General features: G+C 38.0%; 1 protein-coding gene across 7 annotated transcripts in view; it reads right to left on the bottom strand.

The window, feature by feature from the left end:
• tspan4 (tetraspanin 4) overlaps positions 1-24,411 on the bottom strand; it is a 747,849-nt gene that overhangs the window by 462,119 nt on the left and 261,319 nt on the right. For 2 of the 7 annotated variants that reach the window (XM_008108423.3, XM_016990758.2), the window contains exon 3: positions 8,889-8,988. The exons of 4 other annotated variants lie outside the window; for them this stretch is intronic. In XM_008108423.3, the coding sequence (XP_008106630.1) occupies positions 8,889-8,931 (43 nt within the window). In that variant the 5' untranslated portion in view covers positions 8,932-8,988. Of the gene's footprint in view, positions 1-7,505; positions 7,525-8,888; positions 8,989-24,411 lie in introns of those variants that run through there. One more of the 7 variants, XM_008108466.3, reaches the window with a different exon arrangement.

Below are 24,411 nucleotides of genomic sequence, written 5' to 3'. Positions count from 1 at the left end.
ATCTATCTATCTATCTATCTATTTGGCTGGAGTTACACTTTAAAAATCTACCTGTTCCAACTGACATACAAATTCAACTTTAGAACAAACCTACAGAACCTATCTTGTTTGTAACTTGGGGACTGCCTGTATTATACAGCTTACTTTGTATTTTATGTATTTTCTGTCAATTACTTCTCTGTTTATTCCCCACAATGGCCATAGTAATCTGGGGAACAAGCAGCAAGACAACCTTCTTCTCATATGACCATCTAGATTCACCATAACACGAAAGAGTTCTCCATTTTAGTATGTTCCATATGTTCTTTCTTCTCTCAGAATGTAAAAAAAACAATCATGCTGGGAAGCAACATTGCAATCCTGTGTGTTCACTTTCATATCGCTTCTTGAGAATAGCTAAAAATTGGTTGAATTATTATGTGTCCAAATGTTTCAACTGTAAGAGGACGCCCATTCCTAGACACAATAGTCTAAAGCAACGAGAACTAGTTCCTAGCTATTTAAGGCTGCAATATTAATTGGATGTCCTATTTATCTCAGTAGGATTTCCTTCTAAAGAAATATGCTTAGCAGTAAAGTACCTGTATCCACAGTGAATTCATTCCAAGTCTCTCAGTGGGTTTCTAAAAATGCATATAAGTGAGCCTGGTGTTTTGACTATACTTGGAACAGACATATACCATAGAACCCCCCTGCAGAAACTACAGGGGCCAACAAACACTTCCAAAGGGGGAAATGTTTCTTGGAACATAGATAAGTGAAACTGGACTGTAGGTAAGAGGCCCTACGCTACAACCTTAAATACTTAGAATCTGTGACTGGTGGTTATTTCTCCCAACTATCACAAACTAGAGATTGGATCTCAATATAGATAATCATGGATAAACAATCTGTAGCCCTCTGGATGTGATTGGACAATGATTCCAACTTCCCCCTACACACACAACTGCCTCTGTAGGCCAGGACTGATAGAAATCCAAATAGCACTTAAAGCTGTGGTTCTCAATCTGTGGGTCCCAGATGTTTTGGCCTTCAACTCCCAGAAATCCTAACAGTTGGTAAATTGGCTGGGATTTCTGGGAGCTGTAGTTCAAAACACCTGGGGACCCACAGGTTGAGAACCACTGACTTAAAAGGTCATAAGTTGCCCAATCTAGATGAACTAACCTATTCATTTATTTGCTTTTAACCATTATGAAGGGTGGTAGCTCAATTGCATACTTTCCAACATTTCACATGTTGATGAAACCTGGGCCACATGCAGTCAAGCAACATCAGAGTGTGGCCAAGAGGGCAAAAGTTGATAATGGGGAAGAAGACACAAAATACCAGAGGCTGTAGCAGTTTGCTTTAGCCTGAGTCTATAGGGAAGGGCATGATTCTTTGCTCTCCTTTTTGCACACTTGAGTTAACTAAGCACAGATTACTTATTGAATTGAGCTTGCAGCAAATGAAGTAAGCTGAGAACTAAAGGAGAATCTGGGACATTTTTAAAACAGTTGAAAAAGTGGGATGACAGGGGATTAATTGCCAAACCAGGACAATCAAAAGATATGAAATCATTCTGTAATTGATATTTCCTTTCCATGCCAGTTTGCAGCCACAAAACATTGGTATTTCATTAGGCTTGTAACAGTGGAACATCTTGACTGATTGGCTCTTCTAGCAACAACGGCTATTAATGTTCAGCTGCTCAGAGAATTTAGATCAGTTTATAGTCCTGCCTTTAGGAGGGCAAGGGAAGTTATTCATTTGGCTGGAATTAAAATCTAAAGAAGGGATGCCTGAAATAGCTCATTCGCATACCAAGGATTTCAGCAAAAGTCAGCTATCTAGTCCATATACAAGCACTAGTCAGTAGTACAAAGCTATCCAGTAAAGGCTCTATATTTTCATACCTGCCTCTACTATTACTCTAGCCTATACATGCCAGTGGATAACCAAATCTATGTTAACAATTTAGCCAGTTTACTACATGTCATCTAACTAATTCACCCTGAATGATCAAGAGCTGTCTCAGTTCACCTAAACATTTGAACAGTTATAATAGCACATTAGATAATGTGTAACAGTATCACATAAACAAGCAATACTGCAACCATTATAATAAAACTGTCATATTTATCTTCACTTAACATACAAAACACCTGAACCTGTGCCAGAAATTTGGCTCTGATCTAGCTGCATATTTCTTACAAACTTTTCCTATTGGTTTAAATAATGGTACACATTTTGAAGAAGAGGAAAAGCACTCAGTCTGTAGAACTTCAGGTGAAATTAATCATAGCAGCTGCACAATGTGAGGAACAGAGATATGATTCAAAATGTGGTAGCAAGGAAGGTTGGTGGTAGCCACACCACTGAAAAACAATCGAAACAAGTATTTTCTTTCTTAGCAATCTTTTCTTAACAAGATCCATTTGAAATACTTTTGAATCTTACAGGACACAAGTTCCTGTTCTCAAGAGGTGAAAGGTAATGATAGCGGCGGCAGCTTTTGTTGAGAAAAGGCTTTTTATATCCAGCCCTGATTACTACAGAGTTTATCTCAGCACATTGCAGTATTACAAATGTTGCTTTGACTGCAAATCTATTTTACCAATATATCTTTTTCAATTCTAACTGGCAGCTTATTGCATAAAGAAAGAAATGAAAAAGGTATTTTATACTAAAAAAAAATAATCAAAGATCCTGTTGTTGGATTGATACAATGCAGACATAAATCTCATTATTTTATCCTACAGACCATTACCCACACTTAGCAAAGAAAGCCAGGAAAATCCTAAAGCAATGCAGTGCATGGTTGTTGTATGTCTTTCGGGCTGTGTGGCCATGTTCCAGAAGCATTCTCTCCTGACGTTTCGCCCACATCTATGGCAGGCATCCTCTGAGGATGCCTGCCATAGATGTGGGCGAAACGTCAGGAGAGAATGCTTCTGGAACATGGCCACACAGCCCGAAAGACATACAACAACCCTGTGATCCCGGCCATGAAAGCCTTCGACAACACAATGCAATGCATATTTCTCAAAGACCATCAGTCTGTTCAGTCTGAACATAATTTTTTCAAGTACAGTAAACACAAAAGATACAACTGTGAAGAATGTGTAAATGAAATATGGACACCATCCATAAAAGGAGACATGGACTGTGATAATGTGTAGAAATGTGTGTCTAAACTGTTTCTAGTTACAATAGACTCAGTTTTTTGTTTGTTTTTTTCGTGTCAGGAGCAACCGAAGTTGCTTCTGGAGTGAGAGAATTGGCCGTCTGCAAGGACGTTGCCCAGGGGACGCCCGGATGTTTTGATGTTTTACCATCCTTGTGGGAGGCGGCTTCTCTCATGTCCCCGCATGGAGCTGGAGCTGATAGAGGGAGCTCATCCGCACTCTCCCCAGGTGGGATTCGAACCTGGCAACTTTCAGGTCAGCAACCCAGCCTTCCAGTCACTTAGTCCACTACGCCATCTGGGGGCTCCAATAGACTCAGTCAGTCAAGGGGATTAACTTACATGTTGACTCATTCAACAATTAACTGAATACATCCACTGTAGTAGGAGTCCCTGGTGGAGCAATGGGATAAACCCTTGTGCCAGCAAGACTGATAACTTGAAGGTTGGGTTGCTGACCTGAAAGTTGCCAGTTCGAATTCAACCCGGAGAGAGCGCAAATGAGCTCCCTCTGTCATCTCCAGCTCCTTCTGGTATTCCCAACTACCGTGGACATGAGAGAAACCTCCCACAAATATGGTAAAAACATCAAAACATCCCGGCATCCCCTGGGCAACATCCTTGCAGACGGCCAGTTCTCTCACACCAGAAGTGATTTGCAGTTTCTCAAGTTGCACCTGACATGAAAAAAATCCACTGTAGTTGGGAATACCAATGGGATGCCAGCCAGAGATCAATAATATAAAGACTGGAGATTTTGCACAAGGATGGTACAGTGACAGTTTTGACAGTGCAGTGTATTTATTGCTATTTCTAACTCATGGAAGCCCTAAGGGAAACCTATTACATGGGGTTTTTTTTTTAATAAGATTTGTTCAGAGGTGTTTTACCTTAGTCCTCCTCTTTTGCTGAAAGAATGCAACTTGCCCAAGATTACCCAATAGCTTGCTATGGCTGAGTGAGGATTCAAATTCTGATCTCCCAGTGACCTAGTGAAACATGCAAACCACTACACCATGCTGCCTAGGCAATGGGTTTCTAAACAGGCATTTGGTGATGAACACATTGACTTGTGTGGTATACTTTTAATCCTTACTGGGTTCTACTCTATAATGTTACTAAACTATTTTTTATACTGTTTAAAATATTGGTGTTCAAATATGACAGCTAATTTAATTACTTTCTTGTCATTGGAATTTTGGTTGCATCTTATTTAAATCTGGAGTAATCCACCTTGAGCCCCATATTAGAAGAAAGTATCAATAAATCAAATTAATTTTAAAAAAGAAACAAACAAACCTGAAATTGTACTTTGAGACATGCTTACTAGTTTGGGTCAAAGATTGGCTAACCTTAAGAAATTAGATGGTCATGATTTATGTTTTAGATGGCATGCCTATGTATTGTACCAAAAAGCAAAAGTACATGCAGATTTTCATCAACATTTTATAAGATGAGCCATACTGGATCAAGTACAAAATTAAACTATGTCCAAAAACCCCATTATCAATTTCAACGGAAGAAGTTTTTTACAAGTTAGATAAGAAGAAAGGAGAACATAAAGAGATTGAATCATACATCAAAATGATAAACACAGATTTAAAACTCAATAAGAACTGAAGGATGCAAGACTTCACCTACAGTAGCATAGATATAAGCAACTGAGAGAAAGATTTGCACTAATCCATTTCCACTTGCTGTCTTTTCTAATACCCCACACCTAAGTCTCCTGAAAGGCTTCCCTTCAAAGCAGTAACTACAGTACACAGCTAATGTCAAGAATGTTAACTTCATTTTCTTCCATTATGTTTTATATTCCCCTTAGGAAAAAGAAGGGAGACAATCCTTGTCTGGAACCAACAGCTTCTCTTTATTATAGTGCTGTGATCTTTTGCTCCCCCTTTACCCTCCATATGTCTTTACTGAGCCTTGGCTGACAGGCTGAAATAAATTGAGGGCAAATTCAGAGATTATAAGGAATAACACAGAAATGTGCAAGGTCTCCTCTGGATTAAATTATTTGCTATCACTGTTATGGACTTGCTTACTAATAGATAGACATCCACCATAAGAATTCCAATACAGAGCCATGGAAACATAGTAAATCTCAAGAATTAAGGGATCATTAGTCTACTGGACAACTCAATTAAAATCTGTGCTTATTTGCTCACTACAATGGAACATTTATTACCAAAAGGGATAGCTTTTGAAATGGGGGACATTTTATAGACCCAACGCTTTATTACAGTCCCTTCGATAATTAAAATCTCTAAATGTTTTTGAGAAAACTTGTATCTTGTATTTGCAGATTTTGCATCTTATAGATAGGAAGTAGAATGGGAACAAAATGCAACATGCAGCAGAATCCAAAGGGCAGTGGAGCTTAATCTGAAAATGAATTTCACAGTGTTTAATAGGTGTTATTTTCAAATGTATATAGTAATTGTAGTCCAGCACTGATAAAGGTTCACAGATCTGAATACATATTTTTCAAAATATCTCTGAGACTACTGGATATATAGTTATCTTTAAAACGTGTTTTATTTTACATATCCATACATTGTCATTCTATCTTGATTACCAATGCAACCTTAAACATTGATAAAACCCTTCCTATGCAAAAATATTTTTAATTTAAAATGGCAGCAAAAATGTCAAAATGGTGTTAATGTATCATGGTGTTAATCATGTCCATTTGTTGGCTTCCTTTCTTTTAAACATCTATGCAATCTCATGGTAAAATACATGTCATAATCCTCAGTCCTTTTTTCAAATTACAGTAGAGTCTCACTTATCCAAGCTAAACGGGCCAGCAGAAGCTTGGATAAGCGAATATCTTGGATAATAAGGAGGGATTAAGGAAAAGCCTATTAAACATCAAATTAGGTTATGATTTTACAAGTTAAGCACCAAAACTTCATGCTATACAACAAATTTGACAGAAAAAGTAGTTCAATACGCAGTAATGTTATGTTGTAATTACTGTATTTACGAATTTAGCACCAAAATATCATGATATATTGAAAACATTGACTACAAAAATGGCTTGGATTATCCAGAGGCTTGGATAAGCGAGGCTTGGATAAGTGAGACTCTACTGTATATGGCTCTAGATCCTCCTACATTCCAATATGGCATTATTTTCAGGTATCCAGCTGAGCCCCCAAAGGTAATTTTAAAAGTTTAGGGCTAATTACTCTTAAGAGCATCTTTGTATTAATTACTCCAAGCTAAAATAGTGATTTTTTCATAGGCACTTGCAGACACATAAATGGTCAAATAATGGCAATCAAATAGAACAAGTGAAGGTTTTCAAGCACACTGTAGTAGCTTCAGCATAGTTTCTAGAAACCCATCTTTTTCTATTAAACTATTACAAGCATAACTTTCCATGAGCTCTATTTAATTTCCTCTGGATTATACAGAAAGGCAGATGGTAAACCTAGTGAACTGAGCAATACTTGGTATAAATATTAAATTGGGGCAGACTTTGGGAGGGGGGCAGCACTCAGATTATGGAAACCCTACAAAAATACATCTTTAATCTTTCACTAATTCTGTCTCAAGATACTCCACAAACCATATGGAGGATAGATGTAAGACTCCCCTCACCTCTGATCAAATCCTGAAATGGTTGATTATGCTCACAAATAGGTGTATACCAACTCTCAAATCACCAGTTGACTCATGGCGACCCCATGCATTTCACAGAGATTTCCTAGACAATTAACACGCAGAGAGATATGCTACTATTTTCTTCTAAAATACAGTTAATATAACATATTTTTCCTTGGCAGTTCCCCTTCCCAGTACTAACCAGGCCTGTCCCTGCTTAGCTTCCAAGATCAGATGGGATTCATTGCCTTCAGAATATTCAGGCTATCTCCCAATTAAATTCATAATTTGTGAGAAAGCTGTCCTCTAGAGTTACAGGATGCTGAGCAGGGGGATACCACACAATGCAGCATTGTTAGATATACAGGTACCATTTATGCGGAGAGGTATTTTAATAGCACCATGATGAAATACCAGAAAAATGCCAGCGATCAAAAAAGGAGGGTGTCTATGAAGAGGGCTCTTTGACATGGAGGATGGAGTGACAGCAACCTTCCCTCCCCCCTTGGCCAGAATCAAGCACAACCTCCAGGATGCCGAAGATGGGAAAATGCCTATATACCTCTTATCTATACTGTTGTCTGTCCTGTCTGTGTATAACGGCATTGAATGTTTGCCATATATGTGTTCTGTGATCCACCCTAAGTCCTTCAGAGTGAGAAGGGTTGAATATAAATACATAAGTAAATAATAATAATAATAATAATAATAATTTTCTTACCTCTCCCTATGGATCAAGGCAGGCAACAGCAGATTAAAATACAGGAATGAACTGACAAATAACACAATTAAAACATGAAACTCCAATTAAAATATACAACCAAATAAAAGAGCTTTAACATCAGTTAAAAATCATATGTATTAAAACAATAAAACCAAAATTTTAAAACTCTCAATTTATAAACCATCTGGATAAGCCTGTGAGAAGAAACTGGTCTTTAATGCTATTTTAAATTCAGACAGCATACCCAGCTGTCAAATATCTTCCACGCTGTATATGTTCCTTGGGTACAAAACTGAGTAATTTGTTTAATACTAATCCTTTTTGTATGAGTGTCCTTTCTCTGTATTTTTTTCTTTAGAGGGCTATACAACATACTGTATCATCCTATATGTTTACTATGTACAATAATACTACCCCCACAACAACAATGTGTGTGTAGAGGGGAATCATTATAAACTCCTTCAGAGCAGTTAATGTAAGGTTATTATATATTTTTTCACGATATAATTGTTTATACAATATCATTTATACTTTAAGCAAGGTACATTTGTTGTATATTTTTCATCGATTTACACTGTGATTATCATTATTGGTTTGTTTGCTTTTGTTTACTCTTAAGCCACTGAATGGGAAAAGAAATGCATCCCAGCGACAAACACATGTGTGCTGCATATTCTAGTAAAACAGAACTTCATAAAGATATACAGCATTCCATTAATCTGCAATTACAGACTGACAGGGATTGTCAACCTCATAAAGAACTCATTCAGCAGAACTAAATGAACTATCAACATCCTTCACATGGCTGGCTACAAATGAAATGTATATAAATGAAGTTAAAACATAGTATTTAATAGGGGCCATGAGAATTCACCGGTCTTTGAGCATCATTTCCCAGTAGAGTCACCTTCATTTGTCCTCTGAAACTCAAGGAAAAGTAATCAAGGAGGCACTGCCCAGATTCAACAGCTGGACCCTACCATGTAACACATCCCTGCCCTCATTTAGTGGTGCTCCCCTGCCGTGTATTTCCAAGCATTGGGGCCTAGCATAAGGATCCCAGATGGAGATCAGCCCTCAAATCCAACTTCCTATGGATAAGCGCTGACCTTTTAATTGTCATCCTAAATGAGGGCAGATTTTGCCACTCCATTTCAAGCAAAGCTTCAGATAGTGTTGGCTTGGTAGCTCTCCACAGCAAAATAAATTAACATGCCATGTTTACTACTAGGTTTTTTTTTATTTGTACTTTTATATTTCACACCGGTTTTGCTGGTCAAAGTTTATAAAGGAAGCAAACCTACAAATATTCATACACATACACACAAAGTAAAGAATATAACTCTGCCCCTCCCAACAATAATCCTCAACAGTAAATACCTTTATATCTCTTCTGCTTCCCTTCTCCCCCATTCTCAGCCATCTGCTCCTCCGCATATCTGATTAGAGTTATTAAAGGACTGAAAGCGGCCTTTAGCAGCTGCAAACAAGGAAGAAATTCAACAAGTAAAGCTTTTCCCAGGAATGGGATACAGTGATATAAAAGGCTTTTAGCTGGTGAAGTTCTGCTTTCCATGCAAAGCACGGAATCATTTCTCAAAACACAGAATCTCTTCAAAAAAAATTAAGCCGCATATATGTTGAATAATCCAGCATAAGTTACGTTAAATTCAGTAATATATCTGTATATTTCTTTGGTTCCATCCCCCCTCCACTCCTGTTTGCAAACAGTGGGAGTATCATTCTTTGGGGTTTTTTTCTCCAAACTGTACAATTTACCCAGATAATGGGTAGACCCTGAATGTTGAGAGAAAAAGCATCAGCTACATCTCCCAAGTGACAACCCAGATATTCAACATCCTCAATAAGCCTTTTTGGTCTGTCAAATGCTGACCTTGCCACATGCTAATATGTGGGTCCCCATCCCCACAAATATAACCCGGCGGGAGGAGGCTCACATGCAGAATCTGGGTCTCAAACAGGAATGTGAGATGGGATGATTTATCATGAGAAAGAGCTGATATTACTGTTGGAGCTTGTTCTCTTACATGTACTGTTTACATTATGTATGAAATTTCAAGTAAAGCCATGAATGATGGATGCAGACTACTGCATTACAATGAATTCCCACTGTTCCTTGTCTGTCCCCACTGAGCGCTAAAAAAAATCCACTGTAATATTTCCCAATACCATTCCAGTATTAAATGGAAGAACAAGAGCAAGAACGCACACATACATAGATAGGTTTTCTTGCTCAGATGTCAGACCAGCACAAATTGCAGGACTATACCTAAATAAGAATAGATGTGTATTCTAGATGCTATGTACAGTAGAGTCTCACTTATCCAACCTAAACGGGCCAGCAGAATGTTGGATAAGCGAATATGCTGGATAATAAGGAGACATTAAGGAGAAGCCTATTAAACATCAAATTAGGTTATGATTTTATAAATTAAGCACAAAGACATCATGTTATACAACAAATTTGACAGAAAAAAGTAGTTCAATACACAGTAATGCTATGTAGTAATTACTGTATTTACGAATTTAGCACCAAAATATCATGATGTATTGTAAACATTGACTACAAAAATGCGTTGGATAATCCAGAATGTTGGATAAGCGAGCCTTGGATAAGTGAGACTCTACTGTATATACTTTGTTCCTGGCTAGGAAGACCACCTTGGGTACTCAGAAACAGGTATGTTAAAAACCACTGAGATATTCCCCTGAATCTCTTGGGAGCCTGGTGTCTCACACCCATGATAGACAGCTGTAATCTTCTATGTCACACTTACTGTCTGCAGCAATGTCTGTTGCTGTCTGTACAAAGCCTTTCTAGTGAAGGATGGAGGCAGTAATAGAGTAACTCATTTAAAAATTGCATCTGTCTCCTTTATAACCAAGATTAAAAACAGAAAACAACAGTGAGTTTAAATTATTCTAGCTACTGTACTAGTAAATATGATTTGGAGACTGATGTTTGTACCAGTGAAATATAAACATTTAAAATTAAGATGCTTGCCTGCAACTGACCAAGCTCTGTAATTCTTTCTGACATTCAATTAACCAAGGGTTTTAAACAGCCATAACCACTTAAAATAATCTGGACCAGTTTGGGTAACAAATATATTATGTCTCTCTCTGAAGCATAGGACAAAAACAGTTCTAGGCTGAAATCAAAATCTGCTGCACAAAGGATATTTTCTGTCCTACTATTAGTTCTTAGTCCTATCACTGAGTGGTTTGCTGATCTGTGTAGTGGGCCCTTGGTATCTGCTGGTGCTTAGTTCCAGGACAGCCTGAGGACACCAGAATCCATGGATGTTCAAATCCCTTTATATACAAGGGTGTAGCAAAGCTGTGTCCCTTATACAATATAGCAAAATCAAAATGTACTCTGTCTGTCTGTCTGTCTTCAAGGTGTGGATGATTCAATCCATGAAAGTAGAATCAATGGATATTGGGGACCAGCTGTAAGTGCTTTCAAGAGATAGAAAGGTTTTATTATAGAAATCTACAGCAAAGTAGTTACCAGGGTCTGGATAGTGAAGGAGGGGCCAATACATTTCTGATGGCATAAATTAAGGGACATGAGACCTGTGGTCAGGATAGGGATCACTTTGAGGATCATTTTACTCATCTGACTGGAGTTGTGAGACCTTTGGAAACAGTGATATGGGGGGCGGGGGAATAAAAATTAAGGTGGGAAAAAGTGGCCCATGACTCACATTCAACCCAGAAGCTATTTTACTCCCTCCAATCATTCCCAATTATTTTGACTATATACAGATATATGTATACAGATATTTAAACTATTTTTGCCCATAAAAGCTATTTTGCCACATTTTGGGTCCAATGTGGAGGTTTTGAAATTGCAGGAGAAGCCTTTTTCAATATAAAATAACATTTAGACATAAACGACATAAACATTTTAACACAAGGAGACTTGCAGGTTGGCATTAGTGTACAAAAGATTGTGGCAATGGAGGCAAACTTTTGGGGAAAATTTCAGAGTTAAGAATTTTATAGGAGCAGTTTTCTAAGGCGTATATTACAAACCCCCAAAATAACCTTAAACCTTACACCATGAAAAGGGTGGCCCAGAGGAGCATCGACGTAGAGTCATTGTTAATTTGGGTTGGGAAGGCCTTACCCAATGCTTTCACACTAGTTTCCAACCAGGGATACAGTGATTTTCCCATACAGTTCTTCTTTACCATTCTTCTTGCTAAATAAAAGTGTTTAAATCCAATTTTTGCATCACATCTGTATTTCTTATGGCTGCAATACTCATATTCAAAAGACATTGTATTTTTTTCAACAGCAAGGTTTTAGAAGACCTTGCATTCTTCTTGCATAGAAGAATGAAAACAGAACATCTTTCTGAGATGCCAGGCTTTCAGAGAATTTTCCAAGTGGCTCTCTACATTCACTAATATTGCAGCTCACTTGAATGCATCTTGTCACATGCCTTTCAGCAATCTTTCTAGGGTCAGATTAATCCTACATCCCCATCTGTAAGTAAGTTTTAAGTACATTTATCAACCCTCTTCTCTCCTTGTTCTTTTCAATACTTCCTTTCCTTTTGTCTTTCTCTTCTGTTTAAAATTGTGAGGTACTTAGGAAACGGGACCTATCTGAAGTGCCATTCAAATATGCAGTGTGATACAAAATTCATAGCTGATAAAATGAAATACCAGAGCCAGCATGGTGTAGTGCTTTGTGTGTTGAATGCTGGAAAGCCAGGATTCAAATTCCTGTACCACTCTGGACACCCACTGAGTGACCTTGGGCAAGCTCATGTTCTCTCAGCCCCAGAAGAAAGCAATGATAAACTCAATTGCTGTAAGTTAGAAACAACTTGGAGGCACACAACAATACAACTGAAGCTTCATCCTCAAATAAAACCTTCCCACTACAACGCAGTCCTCTAACATAAAAAGCAATATGCCCCCTCAAAGTCTGGAATGCCAGCAACAACATAAAATTTTCATATATTTTTTATTGACTATACTTTCACAGATCTTCCTCTACATTCAGTTTTCTAGCACACATGCCCTCAGTGCTGAATTAATACATCTAATCTACACTAACCAATTGATCTAAATGGCATCTAACACTCAAGGAATTAAATAACTGGGAACAGAATTAAAGCAAAAGTCCATGCTGATGATCTGAGACAACCAATAATGTATATTATGCTCAAAAGATGCAAACAGTCAAACAATTTAAGACAAAACTGCACATCATTTATTCTGATTCAGGAAAGGACACTACACTGCAGAGCATTTTGTCCCAGCAGTCATTGGATTCTGATCAATTTTAGACTATGGTAAACACATAAAATGACAGCAATTTTAAAACACTTTCAGAAGTATGTCTTTGCAAATTTTAAGCACATTTAGTACTAAGTAAGCTACTTTTAAAAATTGAGAGAACCACATAGCTCTTTGCTATATGGACACATTTCCTACATGGGAAACTTCAGCAGTAAGCCTTGCAGTGAGGTGCATTTAATCACTTCATTTCACCACCCATAAAGAGCCAGTGCTCTTGGTTCTCACTTGATTTGATCAGAGGCACCTCAAATTTCTAAACTCTCTCATGAGACAAGACAAGATATCATAAGCTCACTTACGAACATTCACTTGGCTCAATGTAAACCATGCTGCCAACACTGCAGAGAACCATCCAGCTGAGCTATTTCAGGTGGTCAGAGGACTTTTGAATCCTAATTCTTTGAATGGGATCCCTGACCAGTAGGCACCTTACTATGAAGCTTTTGCTTGGTACTTTGCAGATAAAGTCGCTCAGATCTGCTCTGACTTAAGAGGTGAATTTAAATACAGTTTCTATGGATGTGACTCGGGCACTGCTTGTCCAGTTTTGATTTGCAGCTTGGGTGTTCTCCTGGACTCATCACTGACCCTGGAGGCCCAGGTGTTGGCAGTGGCCAGGGGAGCCTTTGCACAATTAAAACTTGTGTGCCAGTTGCGCCAGTATCTTGAGAAGTTTGATCTGGCCACAGTGGTCCATGCCCTTGTCACATCCTGACTAGATTACTGTAATCCAGACTAGATTACTTTAAACTACTCAGGGCTACCTTGGAGGCCATCCAGAAGTTCCAGCTGGCTTAAAGATCCACGGCCAGGCTGCTCACTGGAGTACCATACAGGGAACGATCAACCACCACCACCATCACCCATTGCGGCAGCTCTACTGGCTACCAGTTTGCTTCCAGGTCCAATTCAAAGTATTGGTTTTAACCTTTAAAGCCCAGAATGCTTCAAGCCCAACTTATCTATCCAATTGCATCTCCTGATATGAGCCTGCCCAAGCACTACAATATGCTGGAGAAGCCCTTCTCTCGGTCCCACCTCCATCTCAGGTATGGTCTTCTCCATCTCAGGGGGTCTTCTCAATGGTGGCTCCTTGGCTCTGGAAGCCCCCCCCCCCCCCAGGGACATCAGAATGGCTCCTTCAGAAAGCAAATAAAAACTTTTCTCTCGAAGGAAGCCTTTGGGGAAGACAATGACTAACTATGTTAAATGGCAATGGACTTAGAGATGGAGTTGGTTTTAAATATTGTTGGCTTTAATATTGTCTTACCATGTACTGTCATTTTAATTTTTGTATATGTGATTGCTATGTATTTTGAGTTGATATTGTCTTATGTTTGAATGGCATCAAATGGTTGCCAATTGCTAGCTGATCTGAGTCCCTTCTATGAGGGAGAGAGAGTGGGATATAAAACAATGTAAATAAATAAATAACCATTTATTTATTTATTTATTTCCAGCATTTATACCCCGCCCTTCTCACCCGGGGGGACTCAGGGCGGCTTACAACAGTTGGCAACATTTAATGCCAAGAACATAATAATAAAACAAAAACAGTACTTATAATCAGTACTATAACATATGTAAATTAGATCCATTTGTCTAATAACCTTCAATCGGACCATGTCGACGTTATCGTATTACTCGTTAAAAGCTTGTGCACACAGCCATGTTTTCACAGCCTTTCAGAAACCCAGAAGAGTTGGGGCTTGTCAGATATTTGTGGGGAGCGTGTTCCACAGCCAGCGAGCCACTACCGAGAAGGCCCTGTCCCTCGTTCCTACCAGCTGTGCCTACGAGGCAGGCGGGACCGAGAGCAGGGCCTCTACAGATGATCTTAGGGATCTAGCTGGCTCATATGAGGAGATACGTTCGGATAAATAAATTGGGCCAGAACAATTTAGGGCTTTATAGGTCAAGATTAACACTTTGAATTGGGCTCGGTAGCATATCAGCAGCCAGTGGAGCTGGCTTAGCAGGGGGGTGGTACGCTCCCTGCATGCCGCCCCAGTTATTAATCTGGTTGCCTCCCGTTGTACTAGTTAGAGCTTCCGGGCCGTCTTCAAAGGCAACCCCCACGTAGAGAGCGTTGCAGTAATCCAAATGGGATGTAACCAGAGCATGGACCACCATGGCCAAGTCAGACCTCCCAAGGAACATGCGCAGTTGGCGCACAAGTCTGAATTGTGCGAATGCTCCCCTGGCCACCGCTGAGACCTGGGGCTCCAGGCTCAGCAATGAATCCAGGAGGACACCCAGACTTCGAACCTGTGTCTTCAGGGGGAGTGCGACCCCGTCCAACACAGGCTGTAACCCTATTCCCTAACCATGGGTAGGTTATGTACATCTTCTCATATATAATTGCTCTGCTGTTTCCAACATCCCAGCACAGACAAGTGGGTTGGCTGGGAATACTTGGAGTGACAAATCAACAACATCTGGAGTGTTATACAATGACTACTTCTGCTGTTAATCCATAATTTGTAGCTGCTTTCTGTCAGCTAGACCTGCACCCACTAAAGCAGCAGTGGGCAACTGGCAGGGATGCAGGCAGACAATAGGTCTTCTAGGGCACCTCTTGGAGTCTGAGGGGGAGAAGTTGGGCACTGTGCTCCTTCAATGCATTCTAAGATATGTGGATACAGATTCATTGCATTGTTGGTCCTCTCTGGGATGTTTCAAACCCAGAAAAGGACTTATCTCCCAACAGAAAGTGGCTTGGGAAGTTTGGGTCACTTTCTGTTGGAAAAAATACTTCTCTGAGGGACCAAAAACATTCCACAAATATCCGGGTATTGCCAGGGCATCTGATGACAAAAACGAGTTCAACACGGTTTTATGACTGTTTTATTGATGCTGATGTTTTATTGTTGGGATATTTGTTTTATTGTCTTGCTGTTGTTATTATATTGTTGTGTCGGGCAAGGCCCCATGTAAGCCGCCCCGAGTCCCTTCGGGGAGATGGGGTGGGGTATAAAATAAAATTATTATTATTATTATTATTATTATTATTATTATTATTATTATTATTATTATTATTATTATTATTATTATTACAACAACACATTTCCCGTCTCCCAAGGGCCACAGAAATGGCCCTTGAGAATATACTTTCCTCATTCCTGGCTGACACAAAGATTACTCAAAGGCTTTCCAACATTAATCAAGTCTCTCTGCTGCCTCAAGCTAACATCAGACCGCAGTATGAGTTGAAATGGCATCACACTCTAATATACGCATGATGGCTTTGGCGAGTATTTACAGCGCTGTTTCAAGTATGTTCCTGTGTAATTTTAGACAATCATTTTTCTCTATGATTGAACTTTTGCATTTCAAGAGTGAGACCCATGGGACAAACAAATCAAAAGGAAACCAATATACTTTCAACCTACTGTCAAACACCCTTCCAAAATAGGTCAGCCCCATGCCGATTGCATTATGAGTCAGACTATCTCTTTTCCAGAATTGGAATGTGCAGTCCAGACCAGGGTTTTTCAGAGAGGTACAATGACATTTGGAAAAGTTATTTTTTCACTTTTAAAAATGTAAACAATGCAATGAAAGACAATGGGTTCACTTTGTTCTGAATAAACAATGTATAAAATATTTAAGGCACAGATTTTCAACAAGGAGAATTTTTCTTTTATGGCCCACATCTCATATTACTTTCATGTGTCTATCACAGTGTTACCTATGCACACAGAGAACTAATGAAATGTCTAAACTATGAAGTGTACGGATATATAAATGAGCTCCTACGGCCTTTCCGTGCACAACTGAATAACTACAACAAACTGATTTTTAGAACTGCCAGGGTTTGTTTCTTTCATTTATTTTCTGCTTTGAAAACAATGACATTTTACCCCTTGAAGCAAAAGAATTAAAAATGAAATCAAGGGGAAAGGGACTTCATAACAACAGGGAGTATTTCAGAAAGTTTTGGATGGAAACCATGATTGAGATGAAGAATCTATTATGTTTAGGGCTGTACATGTATTTATTTACTTATTCATTTATACAAAAACTCATATGACACTTTTCTAGAGTTTGCTTATTATTTGAGGTAGCTAACAAAAATTAAAAATGGTAAATAGTATAAACCACTGAGTCCCCTTGGGGAGATAGGGCGGGTTGCAAATAAAGTAACAGGACACAGACAAGAGCTGCTTTATGAGGGCTGGCATGGCAGATTGGTAGGAAAGGAAGTGGTCCTGAACTATGTCCCACTGTACAGATTTTCCCTTGCCTCAGTCACTTGAATAGGAAAGGAGGAAACTCACTTCTTCGCAGAGTTGATAAAAATCCACAATTTTTCAATTTTAAATTAGGCCTTTTGATTTAAATCAAGTATCAATTTTTTCTTTTAACATTTCTTTCAAAAAAAAAGTCTATGTCATATAAACCAAAATTAATACAATTTCTGATTGTATTTTATATTCATATTGACAACGGTTTGCACAGATGAGAAATAAACTTTTCTGTCCTTTTTCTACATATGATAAAAATAAAATGAATGCTTTTGCTCACTCTCGTACTTGCTCTCTTAATGAAAACCAGAGGAGGTCAATGAAGAAAGAATTTGGAAAAATAGAATATATTTCAAGGTGGAGTCTAGATGTACTTGAGGAATAGAGGAAGTAAATACAATATGACTCCTGTATCCACAAGGCATACATTCCCAACCAGACTGTGGTTACATGAAACTGCAGATACAACTAAACACCATTGAATTATCTTACTTCTAGTCTCAATTGCTTTGGAGGACCTAGAGATTCCTATAGAGCAGACATGGGCAAACTTGGGCCCTCCAGGTATTTGGATTTCAACTCCTACCATTCCTAACAGCCAGTTTATCATTTACTACAATATTTCATGCCTCTTTGTACCAATTTTATAGATAATTTTCTTTCCATTTTTGGCTATAATTAATTTTAGAGCAGAAACAAAAATTATTATTAATTCTTTCTTTTGCCGTCTTAATTTTATATCTCCAAAATTTAGTAGAAGTGTTATATTTGGATTTTTTTGCAGATTAATAGATATGTCATTAATTTCAACAAAAACTTTTTCCCAGTTTTCTTTAATTTTTTCACATTTCCACCATAAATGTATATAAGTCTCAGTTATTTTATTGCACCTCCAATAATTTTGTAGATTGTTTCTATTATAATAACTTAACATTATTGGAGACATGTACAATCTCACGGACATATTTTTCATAATGCCTTGTTCCAAATTTTTAACCATTCCTCCTCTGTAATATTAATTCCTAAATCCCTTTCCCATTTATTTTTTGTTCCAAATTGTACTGGATCACTTTCTATCACTATTTTATAATTTTTAGTTATTATTCAGAGCCCCCAATGGCACTTTGGGTTAAAGTGTTGAATGGCTGAATCTACTGACTGAAAGGATGGCAGTTCAAATCTAGGGAGCGGGATTAGCTCCCGCTGTTAGCCAAGCTTCTGCCAACCTAACAGTTCGAATACATGCAAATGTGAGTAGATCACACTTTGGGTGGGAAGGTAACTTCCATGCAGCCAAGACCTTGGAGGTGTCTATGTACAACACCGGCTCTTTGTCTTAGAAATGGAGATGAGCACTAATCCCCAGAGTCAGACATGACTAGACTTACTGTCAGGGGAAAGCCTTTACCTTTACCTTACTTATTATTCCTTTTGTTACTTCATCTGTACCATTCTGCTTTAATTGTATTATTAATTCTTCAAATTCTGTCAGCGTTTCCCATGTTACTTTATCCCATTCTTAGTCCATGAGTCCAATTGTAGTACATTATACCAAGATATTCCACTCTGCTTAAATATTTCTTTTATATGTTCTTTTCTAGAAACTTGATTTATCCAGTCTTTTAGTCTTACTGCTCCAGCTCTTTCCATGTCCTTTATAAGTCATATCTTAAGGTTCTCTGGAAATTCCATGGTCTGCATGGCACACTGGGCGCTGCACTACTTACAGTTTTAATTTTTTCATGTTGCCTTGGTTGCAACTGCCCGATTTTATTTTTAAAGGATATTAGGTAGTGATCACTCTGACCCTTTGTAGCAAAGATATCTTTATTAATTTAGCTGGTTGAGCTCCTGAACAATTTCACAAATTCATTCTGCTTTAGCAGTAAAATCGTTGAACTGCCGTTCCTGCTTTTGATGAATTTAGAATTAATCTAAACAACAAGTAGACTATTAAGTTTAAATAAAACAGAATTACATTTTTCAATCTAATGAAGGTTTGATAAGTATTATGGATATATAAAACAATGCAGTTCTACTGGGAGGAAATTAGGTTTAGATGGAATCTCCCTTGCTAAAGATTTAAACTGTGATTTAAAATATTAAAATCAAGTCAAATTATCTCTACTTCTGGGAACACCGATTCCTGCTCACAAGCTACCTCAGATATGCCACTACAACTTGTACACCTTGGGACAGGCACAATTTGGTGCACAAGAGAATTTGTCTGCCAAGGTTTGCCCTCATCCTTTCCTAATGAGAAGTGAATAAATGACCCAAAGTCAATTTAGCAGCTTCAGTCAGAGCTCATGCTTCCTTCCACTCGGGGAAATACAAACCAGAAGGAGACTTTGAACAAGACAGTCCAAAATGGAAAACTTTATTCCACAAATTTTTTTTTACTTACAGTATTTATACCCCACCCTTCTCACTCCAAAGGGGACTCAGAGCAGCTTACAGAACACACATATGGCAAAAATCCAATGCTGATTATACATTTAATAAGGACAGACAACAGAAACAGAGGTAAAGGCAGTTTTCCCCATCTTATTTCTGGCTTCTTGGAGGCTATGCTTGACTCTAGCCACGGGGGGAGGGGGGATGCTGTTGCTCCATCTTCCATGCCGAGGAGCTTTGCTTGGATCGATGTCCTTAAGGGCGCCTTTATTACCTCCCTGCTAAAAGAGGTACCTGATTATCTACTTGCATTTCTGCTTTCGACCCATTAGGTGAGCAGGTGAGCTGGGGCTAACGGTGGGTGCTCACCCCAACCCAGGTTCAAACAACTGACCTTTTGATCAGCAGAACTTTTTGTGCTAAGCCCAGAATAAAAAGTTATGTCCCACAAGGAAGATACTGTATCCATGGAACTCTCATTAGAGTTACAAAATAAGTTGAACACAGCACACAAAATCATAGCATCCAACCTTCTGCGTTATCTCCTACAAACTGTCATAGTGGTTGACTCCTGCGATTGGTCACTATTAAACATATCACTTGTGAGTCTTTTTGCAATAAAACTAAAGAGACACATAGGCCTCACTCTGCTTAAACTGCGCACACCTCTCATTGTCCAACTTCCCTTCAAACTCAATTCCCTTTGAAGCTAAATCAGCATCACTGCCCCATTTGTCCATTTACTAATTCCTTTTAACAGAATCTAAGTGAATTACTGAATAAATTCTACCATAAAACTGCAAATAAATAAATAAATTGTTAGCACACCAGCATAGGCAATGTAATTCATGCATTAAAGAGACATGTCTCAAAGTACTATAAAGTGAGGCTTTTACATTAAAAAAAAAAAGCCCAAGGCACCTTTTAGAAATGTACACTGCTTTGTGCATTTTCTTGCATAAAGTTTACCTTTAATTTTTTTACAAAAATTGGTAATGGCTCACATGCTGAATGTCTACCTGGCCTCCCTGATGAAGTTCCAGGTCCAGAAACTTCTGCACAATCTTGCTGTCAAGGTGGGAAGCACACTTGTAACATCTTATGAAAGAATTTACCATGTCAAAAGCCCACTCCATATTTATTGCATACTGTGGTTCAATGACAGAAACAAAAGCTATTTTTCTTGTATTGCCACTTAGCTTATTTGGGTGCATTCCTTCTGCTTTAAAAGCAAGAAATTGTCAGAAAATAAATCAGTAAAACTGACAACATTCAATTAATAGACAGATATAGTAGATAACGAGCTCGATCAGACATTATAATTAGAGCATTTATTAATCATAATCTGCCATCTGGGTATCTCCACTGCAGGGGATAATGATTGCTCCTTAGCCAACAATTCTTCATGTCTCTATCCAGCACCTTAATATATTAAAGGAGCTGAACTTGTCTACAATTTGTGAAAAAGCAGTGTGGAAAAGAAAAGTTCCAATTACATAACTACATACCCGGATATAAATATATTACATATGAATACACATGACAAAGCACTACACATTACAAAACATATTACCATGAATGCACACACTATTTTAAGGTATAAACACATGTACCAGTGTTCTTAATCTGATTATCTTGCATGTTATAATACCAGTTTATTTGGAGAAATCATTTTACTAAGCATAGGGTTACAGAATAAAAATGATTTTAGGGTTATCATCATGGTCAACTTTATATTTCTGCAGTGATTCAAATCCATCTGATCTACTGAAAGCGAAGTGCATTTGTGTAGTATTTTAAATTAGTATTGAGTTTTTAAATCAATTAAATCAACCAACTCAATTCCTAGATAAATCATATTTAATTGATCAAACATTTAAACGATTGACAACTCTAAAACTTAGTCATTAATATACCTAAGCCTTGGGGAAACACTGCAAGTTTTCCATCTAGGGCAGGGGTGGAAATTATATGGCCCTTTATACGTTGCTAAAATGCAACTAGCAGCATTCTTCACTATTGACTATACTAGATAGGACTGCCAGGAGAAATACAATAACATCTGGAGGGCCACACAATTTTCACTCATGTTCTACACCTCCATACCCCCCAAAGTATATATTTTATTCTTAGTTGCTTTTACTGAGAAGTAAATGTTCAATTTATGCAGTTTGTTGCAAGCTTTTATTTAAGCGGTGGCTAGGGGCAATTCAAAAAGGAAAAGATTGCATGCTGTTTTTAACACATGGGAACTTATTGCAACTAGTTCTAATTTAAAACAATTTATTCTTGTACAATAACATCATGCACTGAAGTACTATGAGGGAGAACCAGAGCTCATAGTTACAACATGGAGGAGGGAAGCTGACGTTAAACAGAAATTCTAGTGAGTTCTATAATTTTTTTAATTACACGGTTATAAGTACCATGCACTTTCCTCTGCTTGCCACAAGTCGTATGATCATTTGACCTTTACTTTACTTTACTTACATGTTTTCAATGACGCATGTTTATTTCTTCATTCAAAATGCATTGCTGCATTTAGGACAATAAATAAAATAAAGCAAAAAGTTTTTAAAAGAAACGAGAGATTAGCAAAATGCTTATTTAAAAGTATCCTAAAAGGATTTGCACCATGACAATTGATGAATAGGGGAACCATTGTAAAATCAGATAAGAAAGTAAGTGAAAAAAAGAGCAACAAGGATTGAGACTAGGTGAATTTTCTGGAAGTTAACTTGACTGAAGGTACTTACTACAATACAACCCCTGTGTCTGTGGGAGTAATGATACAAGATCTACCATGGATAATAGTGAATATTGAGGGATAATGAATAAATAAGGGGGTTGTACTGTAAAACACAGCATCTCCTACTGTATAGTCATTGGAAGTCAATATACATCTCAGCAACCTATATCCTAAAATGGTCATTAATGCCACTGACTCCAGATGATGGCTGCTGTCCTGGGGCCCCTTCACAAATTGCAGCTATAGTGTTATGATTCCAGTTTAACTGCCATGGTTAAATTATATAGAATCCTGAGATTTGCAGTCTATGAATGGGTATCTAGAATTCTCAGCCAGAGATCTCTACAGGTGCCTCACCAAAGTACTAGCCCCAGGAGTCTATAGGATGGAACTGTAAGAATTAAAGGCCTGCTTTTGACAACAATAAACTATGCTGCTGAAACTCTCAGCAAGTTGGATTTTGCGATTTCATTCTCTCCTTAAACAACCTAATTCTGAATCTATTTCTAATTTCTGTGAAGAAAAGAAGTGGTGAAACAATAATAAAATATTAGCTACACATATAAATATTATCCACAGAAAAGAAAGTACATCCACATCCTGTGAGACAACTGCCAGTACCATCTAGCAACTATGGTGTACTTCTCCCTATTTTTTAAGGCTGCAGATTACAAATAGATGCTTGGCTGGGTATTTTCACAGCTGTTTTTCAGCATGTGAACTTGCACCTGAGCAAATTGTCCCTTTTCCTATTTTCTTGTACCACGCAACAGAGGTTGACAAGCTGAGTCTTTCATCTCCAACAGATAAGGCTTAGCTTTTACATCAGTTAAGGTCACTTGCATCTATTCAGCCTTCGATTCCAAGGGCTTCAATTCATCACTGCCAGCAGAGTCAGAATGGGATCATCCATTTGCTATGGTTGGGAGCCCGGGTTGGAATCCCAATGCACAAGAGCCAAAATAACTATTATTTTCTCCACAGACTTTTGAAAGAGCATGCACATGAAAAATCAATCAATCATGGCAAACACGGGTTCAAAGCTTATGCTGGGGGATGTTTGCAATGCACAGAGAAAGATGGCGTGAGATCAGGCCATCATCTTCTTCTTTTAGTTTAGCTACATCCCAAAGACCTCTGGAAAAGAAGTGCAGTGAATTCCATAGAGCTTTATTTGGATACACAAGAAAAAAAATGCATTTTAGGTCAGGGGTGTGAACTGAAACTTTCAGCAGCCTTAGTTGACATACCGAATGGCAAGGAAGGTTCGGTGTTAAAGCCCAACAACACCTGAGAGTCACACATTCCCATTCTCCTGTTGGCAAATATAGCAAAGTGTTTCAAGTTGAAGTTTTTCCTTTTGCTATTTTACTCTAATTGCCCCATAGGCATACCTATGCTAGATTATTTATAATCAGTAAGGATGATTTCTTTCATGATCTTACTGCATTGTAATATGTAGTGGTCTTTTTTGATTATCTATTTTCAATTCTTTCTAAAATAAACAAACAAATGATGTTTGTATCTTTGTTTTTTAAAGCGCTCACTCGAGAAATATATACATTATTTCAGAATCAAAGAATATGCCTTCATGTATGGGAACTTCTGCAGACCAAAGTGTACAAACAGTTAAATCCTCTCCAAAGGCCTTTTTGGTTGAAGGTACAAAATTCTTGAAATAAATAAATGGCTTTGGAGTTGACCATAGTGAGACAGAACAAACACATATATTGACATGACTCTGGAGAATGAGAAGGATCCACACGTTAAACATATTTGTACTTAAATAGGTTTAATTTTACTGAATGAGCACTACAAACCCCAGGTATTTGTGGTAGCATTTACATCCCTGAGCCACACTAATAGTACTTTTTAACCAAGTAGTCTATCTTGACGTGAGAAGGCTATACAATTATACTCATGTTTTTCTGCCAAAGGTCTGAACTAACCAATTCAGAGGTATCCTCGTGGGGTTAAATAGTAACTTCAGAATCAGGCAGGCATTTCTATGTAACCAGAGTTGCATGAAGGTAACTCATAATAAATTTAATCAATTCGAAAGACTCAGAACTTCACCACTACTCTTCAGGAACTCTCATTCCTGGCAATCAAGCTTTTTTAATTCCTGCTTTTCTCAGAACAAAAAAGAGACTTCAGCAAAGCCGATG

This window comes from Anolis carolinensis, chromosome 1 (genome assembly GCF_035594765.1).
Source record: "Anolis carolinensis isolate JA03-04 chromosome 1, rAnoCar3.1.pri, whole genome shotgun sequence".
Classification (NCBI taxonomy): domain Eukaryota; kingdom Metazoa; phylum Chordata; class Lepidosauria; order Squamata; family Dactyloidae; genus Anolis; species Anolis carolinensis.
This window is presented reverse-complemented; position numbering and strand designations above follow the sequence as displayed.